The sequence below is a fragment of the Macaca fascicularis genome, chromosome 17 (genome assembly GCF_037993035.2).
Source record: "Macaca fascicularis isolate 582-1 chromosome 17, T2T-MFA8v1.1".
In the NCBI taxonomy this organism is placed as follows: Eukaryota; Metazoa; Chordata; class Mammalia; order Primates; family Cercopithecidae; genus Macaca; species Macaca fascicularis.
Genome location: NC_088391.1, coordinates 86,752,181 through 86,772,622, shown reverse-complemented (window position 1 = coordinate 86,772,622; position 20,442 = coordinate 86,752,181). Strand labels below are relative to the sequence as shown.

Here is a 20,442-nt window from a genome sequence, read left to right as displayed (position 1 = left end):
TAGCACCATGAAATTGAAAGTATAGAAGACTTGGTCTGGTATATAACCCTTTGAGTTATTGGGTTAGGTAATATGATAGGCCAGGTTATTTAAGGAAGGGATTCCAAGGAACTAGGAGGTCAGAAGGAACAGTTAAGGTTTTTCTTTCTTTGATTCATGGACTTTATTTTTTTAGAGCAGTCTTAGGTTTCAAAAAAAAATAAAAAGCAGAAAGTATGGGTAATTTTCTATTTCTGGGCTCTTTATTGTGTTCCATTATGAATTTATCTCTTATTTTGCCAATACCACACTGTTTTGATTACTGTAACTTTATAGTAAGACTTCAAGTCTGGTAGTGTTAGCCCTCTGACTTTATTCTTCAATATTGTGTTGGATATTCTAGATCTTTTCCTTTTTCCCCAAACTTTAGAATCATTTGGTCAATCTCCACAAAGTAACTTGCTAAGCCTTTGATTGGGATTGTATTAAGTCTGTAGATAAATCTGGGAAGAATTTATATCTTGACTATGGAGTCTTCCTATGAGTGAACATAGAATATCTCTTCATGTATTTCAGTGTTCTTTGATTTCTTTCCTCAGAATTTTGTAGTTTTCATTTTGTTGAGGAACATATTTTATTAGATTTATATTTAAGTATTTCTCTTTTTGGGTGCTAATTTAAATGGTGTGTTTTCTTAAATTTCAAATTATTTGTTCATTGCTGGTATATAGAAAAGCAGTTAACTTTTGTATTTTAACTTTGTATCTTGTAACATTGCTAAAATTGCTTATCAGTTTCAGAAGGTTTTTCCCTTGATTCTTGGGATTTTCTGCATAAACAATTCTGTTATCACAAACAATAACAGGTTTTTTCCCCTTCCCAATCTATATACATTTTCCTTTTCTTGTCTTACTGCATTTGCTAGGAATTTCAGTGTGATGTTTAATAGAAATGTTGAGAGAAGAACCTTAAAATTGCGAATCTTGGAGCTTATGTAGGACAACCAGCACAAGTACCCTTCATACTCTTGGAGAGAGAGGAACATGCCTTCGCTCTTGAATATAAGCAGATCTTCTCTAGAGAAAGGAAGGGAAGGACTCTACCCCTGGAATATAAACAAATATCTCTGGGGAAGATTTATCCGATTCTCTCCAAAGGTCTCTAACTTACTAGGCTAGTTTGCCAGTCAAACATCCATTAACCCGGATGCCAGCAATCTTTACTTAGAGAGCTCTGAGCATACAGAAATGGAAAAATATTCATGGATTGCAGTTTACAATGGGGAGATGAAAGTTCCCCTCAGAATCCATAGAACATGGTGGTGACCGATATGAACAGCAATTGTAGGTGTAATGTGAGGAAATAGAGGCAGATAGAGGTAGTGAGGCTGTCCATTGTGGGGACTATTGAATGGTAGGTTTATATGCCTCCATCTTCATCCTTGTTCTCAGGTGTAGAGTCTAGGAGAGATGTAGGTATATTCCAGTGCATGAATTCATTCATAACACAAGGTGATTGGATCACCTTAGGTATTTTAAGCTTGAAAGTATAGAGAAATCTCAGATTCGCATGTGTTTTACGATCTGTTTACAGTCTAAATGATGTCTTCTTCATTCAGCTTCTTTCCTTCTGACTCTAAATTTTATGCCTCTATGATTAAATCACACTTTTCTGTAGGATCTCCCCAATGATATGATTTACCAAGTTGCCATTAAGTCTCTTCCTCAAGACTGGCTGTGGTGTGAAACCTGGTGTGATGATGAATCCAAACAAAGAGCCAAAACAATTGATCTGGTGAGTGTCTTTGTTTTCATTTGTATGTAAACAGATATGGAAATATTTAAATAGAAATATTTTCTTTCTGTTTACAAATGGAGTGGCACACATATTACTTCACTTCTGCTGCTGCTCAGTCTATTAGACATTTACTTAGGTTGGCAAGTATAGGGCTATTTTGGGGGACCCCAAGACCACCCTGAGGTTTGATGATTCACTAAGAAGATTCATAAGATGCCCAGTATAATCATATTCATGGCTATGATTTATCACAGTGAAAAGATATAAGGCAAAGTCAGCAAAGGGAAAAGAGAAAATCAGGTGCAAGATTCCAAGAGTCCTTTCTCTGTGATGTCACATGGGACAAGCCTCATTCCTCAAGCAATAAGAGATTCCCCAACCCATGTTAAGTATTACCTACTAAGGATGTTTATTAGAAACCCCAATATCCAGGGATTTTATTGGGGCCTGGTGACCATATAGCACTGTCTGCCTGAGACACACCAAAATTGCCATCACTCAGAAGAAAAGCAGGTGTTTAGCATAAACATCTTTGCACAGATAATTTAGACACAGTGAGTTACTCTTGTAAAGGAATGGTGGGAATCATCCTAAACTCTATGTTCCCAGATGCCAGCGAGGAGCCAACCTTACAAGCAGGGCTTTCTAAGAATAGCAATTTCAGGCTTTCTGTATTAACTCTTTTCTGCAAAAGGATTTTTGAAAAAAAAGATTGAGAGGGCCGGGCACTGTGGCTCACGCCTGTGATCCCTGCACTCTGGGAGGCCAAGGCAGGTGGATCACCTGAGGTCAGGGTTCGAGACCAGCCTGGCCACCATGATGAAACCCCATCTCTACTAAAATTACAAAAAAATTAGCTGGGCATGGTGGCACACACTGTAGTCCCAGCTGCTCGAAAGGCCGAGGCAAGAGAATCGCTTGAACCTGGGAGGCAGAGGTTGCAGAGAGCCGAGATCGCACCACTGCACTCCAGCCTGGAGAAAAGAGCAAAACTCCGTCTCCAAAAGAAAAAAAAAAAGGCTGAGAGCTAGCTGAAAATGTTCATGGATTAGCTATCATCTTGACATGTCTTCAGTTTAGTTATCCTGCCAATATTTTCCCCCAAATAAAGGCAAACAAGACAATTTTGTCTACTTAAAATATATCATACATGCTTTTTTTCTTACTTATTTGTAAGAGATTATTTTTCTTAGATTTTTCATTTAAAGCAGTTTATGCTGTGCAGTTTGACTCTCCTAAACATAAAATATTTCAAACTAATTTATTTGTTGTCCATTTAGATCTTATATTCCAATACTATCTTGTCTTTAGTAGTTATAATAAGTTTTTTTCCTACCATATTGTTTTTAATGTGCTAAGTGTAGAAAATTGTTTACAAGATCTTCACTGACAAATAAGCTATTAGAATGTTAGAATTCATATAATTTTGAACAAAACAGGGCAGGAAAACAAAATATAGAAACTTTTTCAGACATGTATAGAAATACATATTTTAAAAGTAGCATGCCAGCATGTTAGAATGTAATCATAGGTGGCAGAACATAGCAGAAACAAGTAAAATGGCATTTTTAAGAGGTAAGCAAGGGAATTTCATAAAGAGAGGCCAAGAACATTATTGAACATAACTACTAATATGTTGTTATGGTTCTGTTGTGACTCATACAGTAGTGATATAGGTCACTTTGGGATCTTTAGTACTTAGACTAACATGAGCTACCATAACAAACCCCCAAATTTCAGTGGCTTTATACTCATTCCAGCAACAGACCTAAGTGGATATCTCCATCAGTGAGTAGCCCTCCTGTGTGCCATGTCTCAGGGAGTACTTTTTGTCCACCTGTGACTGCTCCTTCTAGTGCAGTAGCCGCTTGCCTTATGTGGCTGTTGAGCCCTTAACATGTTGCTATTCTGAATTGAGATGTGCTGTAAGGTATAAAGTACACAACAGATTTTGAAGATTCAATACAATGGAAATAACATATATCTCATTACTAATTTTTGTACTGATTACATATTGACTTAGTATTTTGGATATATTGGGTTAAATAAAATATGGTATTAAAAGTTATTTCACCTATTCCTCTTACATTTTTATACATGGCTACTAGAAAAATTTAGTATTTTTCTAGTGAAAAAAAACCCACAAATTATATATGTGGTTTTCATTGTATTTCTATTGGATAGTGCCAATCTGGAGGGAAGGGGGAAAAAATGTGAAGAACATATCTTGGATCCTAAAGACATGACCGCTTGGTGGGAGTGGTCATGTGGCCAAATCTAGCTGTAACAGGAGCTGAGAAATGTCATTCCTGAGTGGACAGCTACTTCCTAGCAATAGCAATACCCAGGAAAAGGAGAATTGGCACAAATTTTGGTGTTCAGCCTGTCTCCCTCATAGAAACAGTAAGAGTAGAATGAGAGAACATGCTATTCTTCATGGAGGAGAAAAGAGAATGCAGAAAATTCCCAAGGAAATGACCTAACAGAAGAAAAGAACATGATTAATAATATTGAAGGTGGGAATGAAAATGTTTGTGAATGTCATTATACTCTCTCAACTTTCCATTTCAACCAGAGTTTTTCAGCCTCAGTACTATTGGCATTGAGGAGTGGAGAATTCTTTGTTATGGGTTTTCCTGTGCATTGCAGGGTATTCAGCAGCATTTCTGGCCCCTATCCACTAGATGGCAGAAGCACCCCACCACTGCCCAGCCATCACAAATTTTCTCCAGACTTTGCCAAAGCTCCCCGAGGGGCATGATTACCCAGTTAAGAACCACTAATAAAGTTTATAGCGTGTATGCACGTGCACACACATACACACACACAACCCATTGTAGTACAAAAAGCTAAAGAAAATATAGTATTTTTATTTTTTTAATAGTTTGACAGAATTTTAAAAAGTGTTAGTCCCATTATCTTCACCATATAGAAGACATTGCCTATAAAGTTAATTTCTGTAAAGAAAATTGTTTTTTCCGCTTACCTCAGGAATATGTCACTATGGAAAAGAAATCCATAATGAATCAACTGAGAAAGGGTTAAGACAACAGGCTCATGGCTCATGACTCATAGCTTTCCCCTAAGAAATAAGAGGAAAGCAAGTGGAGAAAATGTCACCAGAAGTGAGCTTCAAGTTGCTTCCTGCCTTAATTCTTTGTAAATAGTTAATGGGCTTCCTTTATAACTTGATGAAGTTTTTACTGCTCCCGTTGTCTTCTGTCTCAGCAAATGGCAATCCATTCTTTATACTGCTCAAGCCAAAGGTACTGGTGGCTTTGTCTTTCTTTGATGCCTCTCTTTACTTACAGCTCATGCCCAGTATGTCAGCAGATCCTATCAGCTGTACCTTCAGATACATAGTGTGTCAGATTCTTATCAACCTTCTGTAATTTTTGCTTTTTAACTTTAATTTCCCAAGAAACTCTATAGTAGTACTCAGTAGTTTAAACTGATTGTATATTGATGGAACCTTAGAGATTTTCTTATTTTAATTTTTTTTTTGCAGTTGAATAAATTAAGATACACACCCTACACACACACATAATTATGTGATCTATACAGATCCTACTATTAGTAAATATGGAGTTGGATCCCTGAGAACTGAGATGCCTTTTCCATGTTTTTCTACTGTGCCTACAAAGCACACTAGTCTGCTATGTTCTTTTACTTAGTGGTAATGTAATTAGATCCTTTGTCAAAACATTTTACCTAATTCTTTTGACAACTCTTACGAGTCGTCAGAATGTCTTTCAACAATTTTTACTTAAATTTCTGATTGAGCTGTTTGTATTAAGTAATTATTACATACTAAGTTGTGATATGTCATTTTACTTGATCCTGTGTGTATTAAACTTCCAGTACTTAGTAGGACTCTGCTTTTTATAAAATGTATTTTGTTTGCCCTAGTGACACAACATTGTCCTTATGTTTCCAGGAGCATGGTCTTTCATTAACAAAATTTACTTAAACTTTTAGTGCAATAATCCCAAAACAAAAGAACCCAAACTAAAAGCTGCTGCCAGAATTGTCCCAGAATGGGTGGAGTATGATGCTGAGATAAGACAACTGTTAGATCATCTTGAAAACAAGAAGCAAGATACAAGTAAGTCATCAACCTGTTGTGATGTCTGAACCATGTGTTGCATTAATGAGATTAGAATAGACTACAGACTAATTTCCTAATGAATTTATCAAATGATTAAGAATGTCTTTAAGAAAGTCTGTGGCATAATTTAAAGGTGTATTTTTGTGTAGACTAAGCTTACAAGTTTAAAACATAGATAATCTGTTTCCCCATGGATACAGCTTCAGCTAATATCGCTAATATCTCTGTATAGATAGGTAGTGTAACATTAGTCTCCTGACACAAGATAGAGGTGAAAAATAAAAGTAAAAGGAGTGTTTGTCTTTAAGGTTGCACTGAATTTCCTAAATGTGAAAATTTGAGCAAGTCCTAAAAATTAATAAAAGCCTTGCATAGCCTACTAAAAATATCACTTCCTGTCTCTGAAATTAATCTCATATATAACACAGGTTTCCCCACATGTTCATGGTTCCAGTATCCTTAGTCATGGGTGGAGAATGACTTGGATTAGATTTGCTTCAATTCCTTTTATGAAAAAAACTGTGGTTACTTTGGCATTTCATTGCCGTACATAAGTGTTCAATAAATGTGCTGAATTTATTTTTTAAAGCTGATATAAACTTCTTGATTGTCCTGTAATTCTCTTTCCCTATCAGTGCTGCCTGTGACTCCCTATTCTTTACTCTTTCTTTAAAAACCCCCCGAACTCCTATTGTGTTCGGGTCAGTGTGTTAGAGACTTTCACTACATTATTGGCTAATACTCTCAATAATTCTTTGCAGTGGTTCAGAATACAGTTCTCATTTTCCTCAGCTTTACTGTTTAGGGAAGCCGAAATGATTATATATAAACTTTCTCATATAAATGTGAAATTGTTTCATCTTGACTTTTAAAACAAAAGTTTTCCTTTAAAAACAAAGTTTTATTGGTGTGTTCAAAAAGTTCATTATTTAAAACACACCGATGTATATATAATAATTTAGTATAAAGATACTATTTCTATTCAGAAGGAAAAAATTATTCTGTAAGTGGTATGATACAATTCTTTTTAAAGGGGGAGAAATTGAATGACAAAGGGAGGAGGGAGAGAAGGAAAGAAAACAGAAAGAAGGAAGAAAGGAAAATTACCTCAACAGAAAACGTTTTTTCTTATATATAACTGTTTCTTTTATCAAATTGGGAAAGAGTTAATGGTTAATATTAATGAGCATTGGTGAGAATGTTGGAAAGTTAGCATTTTTATATAAGTATATATAGTAGCTGTATAAGTTAAGGAAATTTTATATGTATAAAAATTTAAAATGTATATACCCTTTGACTCAGCAATTCACTTTAGCAAACTTAAGAAAAATGATGTCTTTATTGGTATGTTTATTATAGCATTATTTTTAACAATGAAATAGAAATAATCTGTCCATCAATAGACAATTGGTTACATAAACATTGATACAAAAAATGAAATATAGTGTAGCCTTTCAATACAAACAAGGTAAATGTATTTGTCCTGCCAGCATATTTTTAAGTTAAAAAATAGGTTATAGAGCAATATTTATAATATAATTGAACTCATTTCCATTAAAGAAAAATCATAAGTTTGTATGTATGTGTTTGTGTATAGATATGTACATAAATAAGGGAGAGAAGTTTTACAGAAGAGTTTTTTTTTAATTATTATTATACTTTAAGTTCTAGGGTACATGTACACAATGTGCAGATTTGTTACATATGTATAAATGTGCCATGTTAGTGTGCTGCACCCATTAACTCGTCATTTACATTGGGTATATCTCCTAATGTTATCCCACTCCCTACCCCCACCCCACAACAGGCCCCAATGTGTGGTGTTCCCCATCTGTGTCCAAGTGTTCTCATTGTTAACTTCCCACCTGTGAGTGAGAACATGTGGTGGTTGGTTTTCTATCTTTACGATAGTTTGCTGAGAATGATGGTTTCCAGCTTCATCCATGTCCCTACAAAGGACATGAACTCATCCTTTTTTATGACTGCATAGTATTCCATGGTGTATATGTGCCACATTTTCTTAATCCAGTCTATCATTGGTGGACATTTGGGTTGGTTCCAAGTCTTCGTTATTGTGAATAGTGCCGCAATAAACATACATGTGCCTGTGTCTTTATAGCAGCATGATTTGTAATCCTTTGGGTGTATACCCAGTAATGGGATGACTGAGTCAAATAGTATTTCTAGTTCTAGATGCTTGAGGAATCACCACACTGCTTTCCACAATGGTTGAACTAATTTACAGTCCCACCAACAGTGTAAAAGTGTTCCTATTTCTCCACATGCTCTCCAGCACCTGTTGTTCCTGACTTTTTGATGATCGCCATTTTAACTGGTGTGAGATGGTATCTCATTGTGGTTTTGATTTGCATTTCTCTGATGGCCAGTGATGATGAGCATTTTTTCATGTGTCTGTTGGCTGCATAAATGTCTGTTTTTGAAAAGTATCTGTTCATATCCTTTGCCCACTTTTTGATGGGGTTCTTTGATTTTTTCTTGTAAATTTGTTTAAGTTCTTTGTAGATTCTGGATATTAGCCCTTTGTCAGATGGGTAGATTGCAAAAATTTTCTCCCATTCTGTAGATTGCCTGTTCATGCTGATGGTAGTTTCTTTTGCTGTGCAGAAGCTCTTTAGTTTAGATCTCATTTCTCAATTTTTGCTTTTGTTGCTGTTGCTTTTGGTGTTTTAGACATGAGGTGCTTGCCCATGCTTGTGTCCTGAATGGTATTGCCTAGGTTTTCCTCTACAGTTTTTATGGTTTTAGGTCTGACATTTAAGTCTTTAATCCATCTTGAATTAATTTTTGTATAAGGTGTGAGGAAGGGATCCAGTTTCAGCTTTCTACATATGGCTAGCCAGTTTTCCCAGCACCATTTATTAAATAGGGAATCCTTTCCCCATTTCTTGTTTTTGTCAGGTTTGTCAAAGATCAGATGGTTGTAGATGTGTGGTATTATTTCTGAGGGCTCTGTTCTGTTCCATTGGTCTGTATCTCTGTATTGGTACCAGTACCATGTTGTTTTGGTTACTGTAGCCTTGTAGTATAGTTTGAAGTCAGGTAGCATGATGCCTCTAGCTTTGTTATTTTTGCGTAGGATTGTCTTGGCAATGAAGGCTCCTTTTTGGTTCCACATCAACTTTAAAGTAGTTTTTTCCAATTCTGTGAAGAAAGTCATTGGTAGCTTGATGGGGATGGCACCGAATCTATAAATTACCTTGGGCAGTATGGCCATTTTCACAATATTGATTCTTCCTATCCATGAGCATGGAATATTCTTCCATTTGTTTGTGTCCTCTTTTATTTCGTTGAGCAGTGGCTTGTAATTTTCCTTGAAGAGGTCCTTCACATCCCTTGTAAGTTGCTTTCCTAGGTATTTTATTTTCTTTGAAGCAATTGTGAATGGGAGTTCACTCATGATTTGGCTCTCTGTCTGTTGGTGTATAGGAATGCATGTGATTTTTGCACGTTGATTTTGTATCCTGAGACTTTGCTGAAGTTGCTTATCTGCTTAAGGAGATTTTGGGCTGAGACAGTGGGGTTTTCTGAATATACAATCATGTCATCTGCAAACAGGGACAATTTGACTTCCTCTTTTCCTAATTGAATACACTTTCTTTCTCCTACCTGATTGCCCTGGCCAGAACTTCCAACACTATGTTGAATAGGAGTGGTGAGAGAGGGCATCCCTGTCTTGTGCCAGTTTTCAAAGGGAGTGCTTCCAGTTTTTGCTCATTCGGTATGATATTGGCTGTGGGTTGTGATAAATAGCTCTTATTATTTTGAGATACGTCCCATCAATACCTAATTTATTGAGAGTTTTTAGCATGAAGGGCTGTTGAATTTTATCAAAGGCCTTCTCTGCATCTATTGAGATAATCATGTAGTTTTTGTCTTTGGTTCTGTTTATATGATAGATTATGTTTATTGACTTGCATATGTTGAACCAGCCTTGCATCCCAGGGATGAAGCCCATTTGATCATGGTGGATAAGCTTTTTGATGTGCTGCTGGATTCGGTTTGCCAGTATTTTATTGAGGATTTTTGCATCAATGTTCATCAGGAATATTGGTTTAAAATTCTCTTTTTTGTTGTGACTCTGCCAGGCTTTGGTATCTGGATGATGCTGGTCTCATAAAATGAGTTAGGGAGGATTCCCTCTTTTTCTATTGATTGGAATAGTTTCAGAAGGAATGGTTCCAGCTCTTCTTTGTACCTCTGGTAGAATACAGCTGTGAATCTGTCTGATCCTGGACTTTTTTTAGTTGGTAGGCTATTAATTATTGCCTCAATTTCAGAGCCTGTTACTGATCTATTCAGGGATTCAACTTCTTCCTGGTTTAGTGTTGGGAGAGTGTATGTGTCCAGGAATTTATCCATTTCTTCTAGATTTTCTAGTTTATTTGCGTAGAGGTGTTTATAGTATTCTCTGATGGTAGTTTGTATCTCTGTGGGAGCGGTGGTGATACCCCTTTATCATTTTTTATTGCATCTGTTTGATTCTTCTCTCTTTTCTTCTTTATTGGTCTTGCTAGCCATCTAACAATTTTGTTGATCTTTTCAAAAAACCAGCTCCTGAATTCATTGATTTTTTGAAGGGTTTTTTGTGTCTCTATCTCCTTCAGTTCTGCTCTGATCTTATTTCTTGCCTTCTGCTAGCTTTTGAATGTGTTTGCTCTTGCTTCTCTAGTTCTTTTAATTGTGATGTTAGGGTGTCAATTTCAGATCTTTCCTGCTTTCTCTTGTGGGCATTTAGTGCTATAAATTTCCCTCTACACACTGATTTAAATGTGTCCCAGAGATTCTGGTATGTTGTGTCTTTGTTCTCATTGGTTTCAAAGAACATCTTTATTTCTGCCTTCATTTTGTTATGTACCCAGTAGTCATTCAGGAGCAGGTTGTTCAGTTTCCATGTAGTTGAGCAGTTTCGAGTCAGTTTGAGTTCTAATTTGATTGAACTAGTCTGAGAGACAGTTTGTTATAATTTCTGTTCTTTTACATTTGCTGAGGAGTGCCTTACTTCCAACTATGTAGTCAATTTTGGAATAAGTGTGATGTGGTGCTGAGAAGAATGTATATTCTGTTGATTTGGGGTGGAGAGTTCTGTAGATGTCTACTAGGTCTGCTTGGTGCAGAGCTGAGTTCAATACCTGAATATCCTTGTTAACTTTCTGTCTCGTTGGTCTGTCTAATGTTGACAGTGGTGTGTTAAAGTCTCCCATTATTATTGTGTGGGAGTCTAAGTCTCTTTGTAGGACTCTGAGGACTTGCTTTATGAATCTGGGTGCTCCTGTATTGGGTGCATATATATTTAGGATAGTTAGCTCTTCTTGTTGAATTGATCCCTTTATCATTATGTAATGGCCTTCTTGTCTCTTTTGATCTTTGTTGGTTTAAAGTCTATTTTATCAGAGACTAAGATTGCAACCCCTGCATTTTTTTTGTTTTCCATTTGCTTGGTAGATCTTCCTCTATCCCTTTATTTTGAGCCTATGTGTGTCTCTGCACATGAAATGGGTCTCCTGAATACAGCACACTGATGAGTCTTGACTCTATCCAATTTGCCAGTCTGTGTCTTTTAATTGGAGCATTTAGCCCATTTACATTTAAGGTTAATATTGTTATGTGTAAATTTGATCCTGTCATTATGATGTCAACTAGTTATTTTCCTCGTTAGTTGATGCAGTTTCTTCCTAGTATCGATGGTCTTTACAATTTGGCTTATTTTTGCAGTGGCTGGTACTGGTAGTTCCTTTCCATGTTTAGTGCTTCCTTTGGGAGCTCTTGTAAGGCAGGCCTGGTGGTCACAGAATCTCTCAGCATTTGCTTGTCTGTAAAGGATTTTATTTCTTCTTCACTTATGAAGCTTAGTTTGGCTGGATATGAAATTCTGGGTTGAAAATTCTTTCCTTTAAGAATGTTGAATATTGGCCCCCACTCTCTTCTGGCTTGTAGAGTTTCTGCCGAGAGATCTGCAGTTAGTCTGATGGGCTTCCCTTTGTGGGTAACCCAACCTTTCTCTCTGGCTGCCCTTAACATTGTTTCCTTCATTTCGACTTTGGTGAATCTGACAATTATGTGTCTTGGAGTTGCTCTTCTCGAGGAGTATCTTTGTGGCATTCTCAGTATTTCCTGAATTTGAATGTTGACCTGCCTTGCTAGGTTAGGGAAGTTCTCCTGGATAATATCCTGAAGAGTGTTTTCCAACTTGGTTCCATTCTCCCCATCACTTTCAGGTACAGCAATCAGATGTAGATTTGGTCTTTTCATGTAGTCCCATATTTCTTGGAGGCTTTGTTCGTTTGTTTTTACTCTTTTTTCTAAACTTCTCTTCTTGCTTCATTTCATCCATTTGATCTTCAGTCACTGATACCCTTTCTTCCAGTTGATCCAATTGGCTACTGAAGCTTGTTCATTCCTCACGTAGTTCTCGTGCCATGGTTATCAGCTCCATCATGTCATTTAAAGTCTTCTCTATGCTGTTTAGTTAGCCATTCGTCCAATCTTTTTTCAGGGTTTTTAGCTTTTTTGCAATGGGTTCGAACATACTCCTTTAGCTCGGAGAAATTTATTATTACCAATCTTCTGAAGCCCTCTCTTCTCAACTCATCAAAGTCATTCTTTGTCCAGCTTTTTTCTGTTGCTGGCAAGGATCTGCGTTTCTTGGAGGAGAAGAGGCACTCTGATTTTTAAAATTTTCAGCTTTTCTGCTCTGGTTTCCCCCCATCTTTGTGGTTTTATCTACCTTTGGTCTTTGATGATGGTGACGTACAGATGGGGTTTTGGTGTGGCTGTTCTTTCTGTTTGTTAGTTTTCCTTCTAACAGTCAGGACCCTCAGCTGCAGGTCTGTTGGATTTTGCTGGAGATCCACTCCAGACCCTGTTTGCCTGGGTATCACCAGTGGAGGCTGCAGAACCACAAATATTGCAGAATGGCAAATGTTGCTGCCTGATTGTTCCTCCGGAAGCTTCATCTCAGAGGGGCACCCAGCTGTATAACGTGTCAGTCGGCCCCTGCTGGGAAGTGCCTCCCAGTTAGACTACTCAGGGGTCAGATTCCCACGTGAGGAGGCAGTCTGTTCGTTCTCAGATCTCAATCTCCATGCTGGGAGTACCACTACTCTTCAAAGCTGTCAGACAAGGAGTTTTAAGTCTACAGAAGTTTCTGCTGCCTTTTGTTCAGCTTAGCCTTGCCCCCAGAGGTGAAGTCTACAGAGGCAGGCAGGCTTCCTTGAGCTGCAGTGGGCTCCACTCAATTCGAGCTTCCCAGCCACTTTGTTTACCTACTTCAGCCTCAGCAATGGCGGGTGTCCCTCCCCCAGCCTTGCTGCCGCCTTACAGTTTGATCTCAGACTGCTGTGCTAGCAGTGAGTGAGGCTTCGTGGGCGTGGGACCCTCCGTGCCAAGCGCAGGATGTAATCTCCTGGTGTGCCATTTGCTAAGACCGTTGGAAAAGTGCAGTATTTGGGTGGGAGTGACCTGATTTTCCAGGTGCCATCTATCACGGCTTCCCTTGGCTAGGAAGGGGAATTCCCTGACCCCTCGTGCTTCCCGGATGAGGCGATGCCTCGCTCTACTTCAGCTCACAGTCCGTGGGCTGCACCCACTGTCCTGCAACCACTGTCCGACAAGCCCCAGTGAGATGAACCCAGTACCTCGTTTGGAAATGCAGAAATCACCCATCTTCTGCATTGCTCATGCTGGGAGCTGTAGACTGCAGCTTTTCCTATTCGGCCATCTTGGAACCTCCCCGAAAAAGACCGATTGTTTTTAACTTAACTTTTAATTACAAATGCAAGACATGTACACTATAAACATTAGAACAGCATGGAAGTATAAGAATAAAATTGGAAGTCCTCTTTTACTTAAACCTAGAGAAGCAACTATTTTTGAGGATTTATAACCATAATAGGTTCATTGCCCAATGCACACAGCATGTCAATATGCTGAGACACTGGGTTGCAGCAGAGAAAGAGGTTTAATCATAGGGCTGTCAGATGAGGAAACAGAAAGAAAACTCAAGTCTGTGTCCCTGAGCAGTTTGTGACGAGTGATTTTTAAGGGTTTTGGAAGGGGTCAGAGTATGGAAAGCATTGATTGGTCAAAGAGTGTTAAGGCGAAGTAGTGGTATAGGGAGATGAAGAAATGATATTCTCATGCTGAATTGGTTACTTTGTGGGGGTCTTCAAACTGGTTGGTGTCAGCTGTTCTGCTGGAACTCAGGATCTGCTTAGGCAATTCTTAAAAACCTTATGATTCTGATGTCAGAAATCCTATCCACAAGAACAGTGGGGATGCAAACGGTCAGTATCTAGTGCTAAGTAACTTTCAGTTACAAAGATGTGGGTCAGAGTGCTGCCTAATAGTTAACCATATTTCTTTCCAGAATTCTTTAACTCTGTAAGGATGGCTTCAGATATTGTATAACTTTTATAACTTACATTTCTCTTATTATGCATTATATTAGTTTGCTAGGGCTGCTATAGCACAGTTCCACAGACTGGCTGGCTTAAACCAGACATTTATTGTCCATAGTTCTGGAAGTCCAAGATGAAGGTGTCTACAGGGTTGATACCTTCTGAGGACTGCGAGGAAAGAATTTAACACAGACCTCTCTCCTTGGTTTGTGAATGACTTTCTTTTCCTTATATCTCTTCACATTGTCTTCACATTCTCTGTCCTTGTTCAGTTAGGACACCAGTCATTTTGGATTAGGGTCTACCCTTATGACCTCATTTTAACTTGATTACCTCTGTAAAGATCCTGCCTCCAAATAAGGACACATTTTTGAGGTACCAGAAGTTAAAATTCATGTGAATTTTGTGGGGACCAAAATTCACATATTTTTGAAACATGAATTCAACCCATAACATGGGTGGAGTGAAGAATCTTGTCATATATTTAAAGGCCATTAGTATTTCTTCACCTGTTCTTGTCATTTGCCCATTTTTTTCTGGAGGATTGTTGCCTGATGCTGGAAGAAATTTATTTCTATTCCACACATGTGTATTGCCATCTTTATCATATACTAAATTCCAATATTATGATGTCTTGTTTAACCCTTTTTATTCCCTTACATTGGTCTCTGTCTATACATGTGCCAATTACACACCACGTTAGTTATTAAGGACTTATATTATGTTTTAATCACGTAAGGCTAGCCTTTGCTTATTGCTCTTCTTTTTTGTTGTTTTTCTGTGTATTCTTGTTTTTGTTTTTTTCCATACAAGCCTTAGAATAAACTTACTTAGTTTCAGAAAATTTTCTGTGTTTTTCTTTGGGGGCTGTGTGGGATGGTCAGAAAAAGGATTACATTAATTAGTTGACTTGAGAGAATTGACATCTTCATGAAAACTATTCTGTCTCAGAATACGTTGTCTTTCTATATGTTTAAGTTCAGTTTTCCTCAAGAATCATAATATTTTAATCATATAGCTTATATATATGTATAGTTTAAGCTTTTCTTTGCTACTATTATAAATGGAATTTTTCTCTTGAAGAATATCTTCTTACTGGTGGTTGCTTGTACATAAAAAGACTACTTTCTGTACATGGATTTTTATTTCCCATGATCATACTGAATTTTTATATTGGTTGTAGTAGTGTTTCAGCTTATTCTCTTGGGTTTTTCCAGGAATACCTATATCTTATCTCCAAATAAAGATGGTTTTCCCTTTTCCTTTCTAATCATTGTACATCACACTTTTTTTTTTGGTCTGTTTACTTACTTTGACTTATACATCTAATACAGTGTTAAATAATAAAGTGGTAGTAGTAGGCCTTTTTCTTTACTGTGGTTGACCAACCTTCTATGTTTCCCCATTAAGATAATAGTGTTGGACTGAAGAAGAATATTCTTATCATCTTGAGGAAATAACCATTGATTCCTGTTTTAATATTTTTATCAAAGATATATTGAATTGGTTGCATTTTATCAACTTATTCAACAGAAATAGAGGTGACCCATAATTTTTCAACTTATAGATTGTAAACTATAACATATTTGTAGTTTATGTTTTATAAGTTATAATCTATAACTTTATATGTTTTAAACTATATTAATGCATTTCCTAATATCAAATCCTTTTTTCTAATATTGAAACATCCTTGTATTCCTAGAATAAACTCCACTTGGCACCACAGGTTGGCTGGACACAGAAAAGCAATAGCAATCACTGTAGTCTGGTTCTCAAAGACTCCTACTCCCAGGGTAAGGGGAAGAGCACCACATCAAGGGAACACCCTATAGGACAAAAGAATTCAGACGACAGGCCTTGAGTCCCAGATCTTTCTGCTGGTGGGAGTTTCTTTCAGCAGAGACATAATTGCAGTGCTAGGCTCAGCAGGAAAAGTCTGCAGCTCTACCCCAACAGTCAGGCAGACTTGGTGCTCTTGGAGGGTCTTGGAGAAGTGGTCTTTTTCCCACCTTGTCCACCACTGCAGACACAGCTGGGGCTTCTCCCACAGGAGCTCAGTGTGGCTGAACCTGTAGACAGCCTTCCCGGAACACTTCAGGGTGACTGCATTGCCGCAGGAGAGGTACCCCCACAGGTTCAGGCTTACACAAGAGGCAGAGTCACAGTTTCTCTCTCCTTAGAACACAACATGCCTACAGATAAAAATATCTGAATAGCTGGACCACTGGGACAAGAGTGAGTCTGGGAGTTGGATAGCTTTCCTGCTTGGCCTGGCAGGGAAGCTGAGGTGGCTCTCTCTCTTCCCCTTGTTAAGACCTCACTGCATCTAACTGAGAGCTCCCTCAGCCACCTTCATCAAGGCTAGGACCTCTGTCCACCATTGGATATTACATTTACCACCTGCTTTACCTACAACAGGTTCCTACCCAGGGATACCACTCCTATCCTGAAGCCTGAACCATCAACTCAGTAAATGAAATATTGGGGAAAAATTAAATTAAAAAGTGCATACCACAGGGAAATGAGATAAGCTTCAAGAGACCTCTGCCATTGCAATTCCATAGGAGATAGCAAACTTGCCCACACACTGAGTACATGATGACTACTACAGCCATATGAGGAAACCATGATACAAAGACTGTCCACAACTGAGGAATTCATAGAGTCTTCACTCCCAAAAGTACAGATAACCAAATTAAGCTATAATAAACATTAAACTCACATTCTTGAGGGGGAAAGAAGAAATTAAAAACACAGTCAAACAAAAAATAAATTCAAGAACAATTAGAGGAAATAGTATACCCAAATGAGAAGGAACCAGAAAAGTAATTCTGGTAATATGACAAAACAAGGTTCTGTAACACCCCCAGAAAGATCATACGGTCTCTCCAGCAGTGGATCCAAACCAAGATGTAATCTTTGAAATACCAGATAAAGAATTTAGAAGATTATTAAGCTACTCAAGGAGATACCACAGAAAGATGAAAACCAACATAAATTTTTTAAAATTCAGGATATGAATGAAAAATTTTCTAGAGAGATGTAAAGAAAAATCAATCCGAACTTCTGGAAATGAAAGACACACTTAGGGAACTATAAAATGCCATGGAAAGTTTCAACAATAGACTACAACACGTAGACAAAAGAATTTCAGAGCTCAAAGATCAGGCTTTTGATTAACCCAATCAGACAAACATATAAAGGAATCAAAAGAAATGAAGAAGGTCTTTAAGAAATATGGGATTATGTAAAACAGCCAAACCTAAGAATAATTGGTGTTCCTGAGGAAGAAGAGAAGGCTAGACATTTGGAAAACTTATTTGGGGGAATAATTGAGGAAAACATCCCTGGCCTTGCTAGAGATTTCAGTATCCAAATACAAGAAGCTCAAAGAACTCCTTGGAAATTTCATTACGAAAAGATCATCACTGAAGCACACAGTTGTCAGGTATCTAAAATCAACACGAAGGAAAGAATTCTAAGAGCTGCGAGACAAAAGCATCAAATAATCTATAAGAGAAAACCTATCTGACTAACAGCACACTTCTCAGCAGAAACCTTATAAGCTAGAAGGGAATTGGGGTCCTATCTTTAGCTTCCTTAAACAGAATAACTGTTAGTCAAGAATTTTGTATCCAGCAAAATGAATAAATCCAGCAAAACTAAAACCTTTCATAAATGAAAGAGAAATGAAGTCATTTTCAGACAAACACATGCTCAGGGAATTTGCTACTACTGAACCAGCACTATAGGAAATGCTAAAAGAAGTTATAAATCCCGAAACAAAAGTTCAACATGCACTAAAATAGGACTTCTTGAAAGCAAAAACAAAAACAAAAAAAACTCATAGGCCCTGTAAAACTATAACACAACAACAGTTTATCTAGGCAACAACTGATACTGATGAATAGAACAGTACCCCACATCTCAATATTAACGTTGAATGTAAATGGCCTAAATGCTCCAATTAAAAGATATAGAATGGCAGAATGAATTTAAAAATCACAATAGAAATATCTGCTTTCTTCAGGAGACTTACCTAACACATAAGAATTCATATAAACTCAAGATAAAGGGATGGAAAAGATATGCTACACAAATGAAAACCAAAGCAAGCAGGAGTAGCTATTCTTATATCAGACAAAACAGACTTTAAGGCATCAGCAGTGAAAAAAGACAAGGTCATTATATAATGATAAAAGGATCAATCCAACAAGAAGATACTATAATACTAAATCTATATGCACCTAACACTGGCGCTCTCATATTTATAAAACAGTTACTACTAGACCCAAGAAATAAAATAGCAACACAATAATAGTGGTGGACTTAAAAGTACTCCACTGACAGCACTAAACAGATCGAGACAGAAAGCCAACAAACAGTGGACTTAAGCTGTACCCTAAAACAAATGGACTTAACAGAAATTTACAGAACATTCTGCCCAACAACTGCAGAATATACATTCTTCTTAGCACATGGAACATTCTCCAACATAGGCCACAAAACAAGTCTCAATAAATTTAAGAAAGTCGAGATCATATCAAGTATCTTCTCAGACAACAGTGGAATAAAATTAGAAATCAGCTCCCAAAGGAACTGTCAACACTATACAAATGCATGGAAATTAAATAATCTGCTCCTGAATGAATTGGGGATTAACAATAAAATCAAGATGGAAATCAAAAGATTCTTTGAAATGAATGGTAATAGTGACAGAGGTTATCAGAACCTCTGGAATACAACAAAATCAGTGCTAAGAGGAAAAGTCATAGCATCAAATGCCTACATCAGAAAGCCTGAAAGAGCACAAATAGACAACCTAATGCCACACCTCAAGGAACTAGAGAAACAGGAACCAACTAAACCCGAAGTCATTGAAAGAAAATAAATAACAAAGATCAGAGCAGAACTAAATGAAATTGAAACTAACAAAAAAGAAAAATGAAACAAAAAGCTGGTTCTTTGAAAAGATAAACAAAATTGATAGACTATTAATGAGATTAACCAAAAAGAGAGAAAATCCAAATAAGCTCAATTTGAAATGAAACCAGAGACTCACAACCAATACTGCAGAAATACAAAAGATCATTCAAGACCGCTATGAACACCTTTACATGCACAAACTATTAGCATAGTACTGGAAGTCCTAGCCAGAGCAATTAGGCAAGCAAAAGAAATAAAGGACATACGAAGTGGAAAAGAGGAAGTCAAACTAATGCTGTTCACCAGTGATATGACCATCTACCTAGAAAACCCTAAAGACATATCCAAAAAAATCCTAGTTCTGATAAACTAATTCAGTAAAGTCTCAGGCTACAAAGTCACTGCACACAAATCAGTGGCACTGCTATACACAAAGGATGACCAAGCTAAGAAGCAAATCAAGAAGTCAATCCCTTTTATAACAGCTGCAAAGAAAATACCTGGGCATATACCTAACCAAGGAGGTAAAAGATCCCTACAAGGAAAACTGCTGAAAGAAATCATCATAGATGACACAAATGAAAACACATCCCGTGGAAATAATCAATATTGTGAAAATGACTATACTGCCCAATGCAATCTACAGATTCAATGCAATTCACACCCAAATACCATATCATTTTTCACAGAACTAGGAAAAACAATCCTAAAATTCATATGGAACCAAAAAAAGAGCCTGAATAGCTAAAGCAATCCTAAACAAAAAGAACAAATCTGGAAGCATCACATCACCAAACTTCAAATTCTATGACAAGGCTATAGTTATTAAAACAGCATGATGCTGGTATAAAAATAGGCATGTAGACCAGTGGAACAGAAGAGAGACCACAGAAATGGAGCCAAGTACTTACAGCCAACTGGTTCTTTGACAAAGCATAAAAAAACAAACTGGGGCAAGGTCACCCTATTCAATAAATGGTGCTGGGAAAACTTGCAGGCCACATAAAGAAGAATGAAACCACATCCCCATTTCTCACCTTATACAAAAATTAGCTCAAGATGGATCAAGATGTTTATGGTTTATCTGTAACCATAAACATTTCTAGACAATAACACTGGAAAAACTCTTCTGGACATTGATAGACAAAGATTTCATGACCAAGACTCCAAAAGCAAATGCAACCAAAATAAATAAATGGGACCTAATTATAAAAC

At 37.3% G+C, this 20,442-nt stretch overlaps 1 protein-coding gene across 10 annotated transcripts in view; it reads left to right on the top strand.

The window, feature by feature from the left end:
- The window catches only part of UGGT2 (UDP-glucose glycoprotein glucosyltransferase 2), a 247,137-nt gene that overhangs the window by 203,500 nt on the left and 23,195 nt on the right, over positions 1-20,442 (top strand). For 8 of the 10 annotated variants that reach the window (XR_006693655.3, XR_012426465.1, XR_012426463.1 and 5 more), the window contains 2 exons: positions 1,657-1,773; positions 5,755-5,881. Coding sequence is in view for 3 of the 10 variants with exons in the window: in XM_045377273.2 (XP_045233208.2) it covers positions 1,657-1,773; positions 5,755-5,881 (244 nt within the window). In the remaining 7 variants the exon portion in view is untranslated. Of the gene's footprint in view, positions 1-1,656; positions 1,774-5,754; positions 5,882-20,442 lie in introns of those variants that run through there. The other 2 variants (XR_006693656.2, XM_045377275.2) reach the window with 2 other exon arrangements.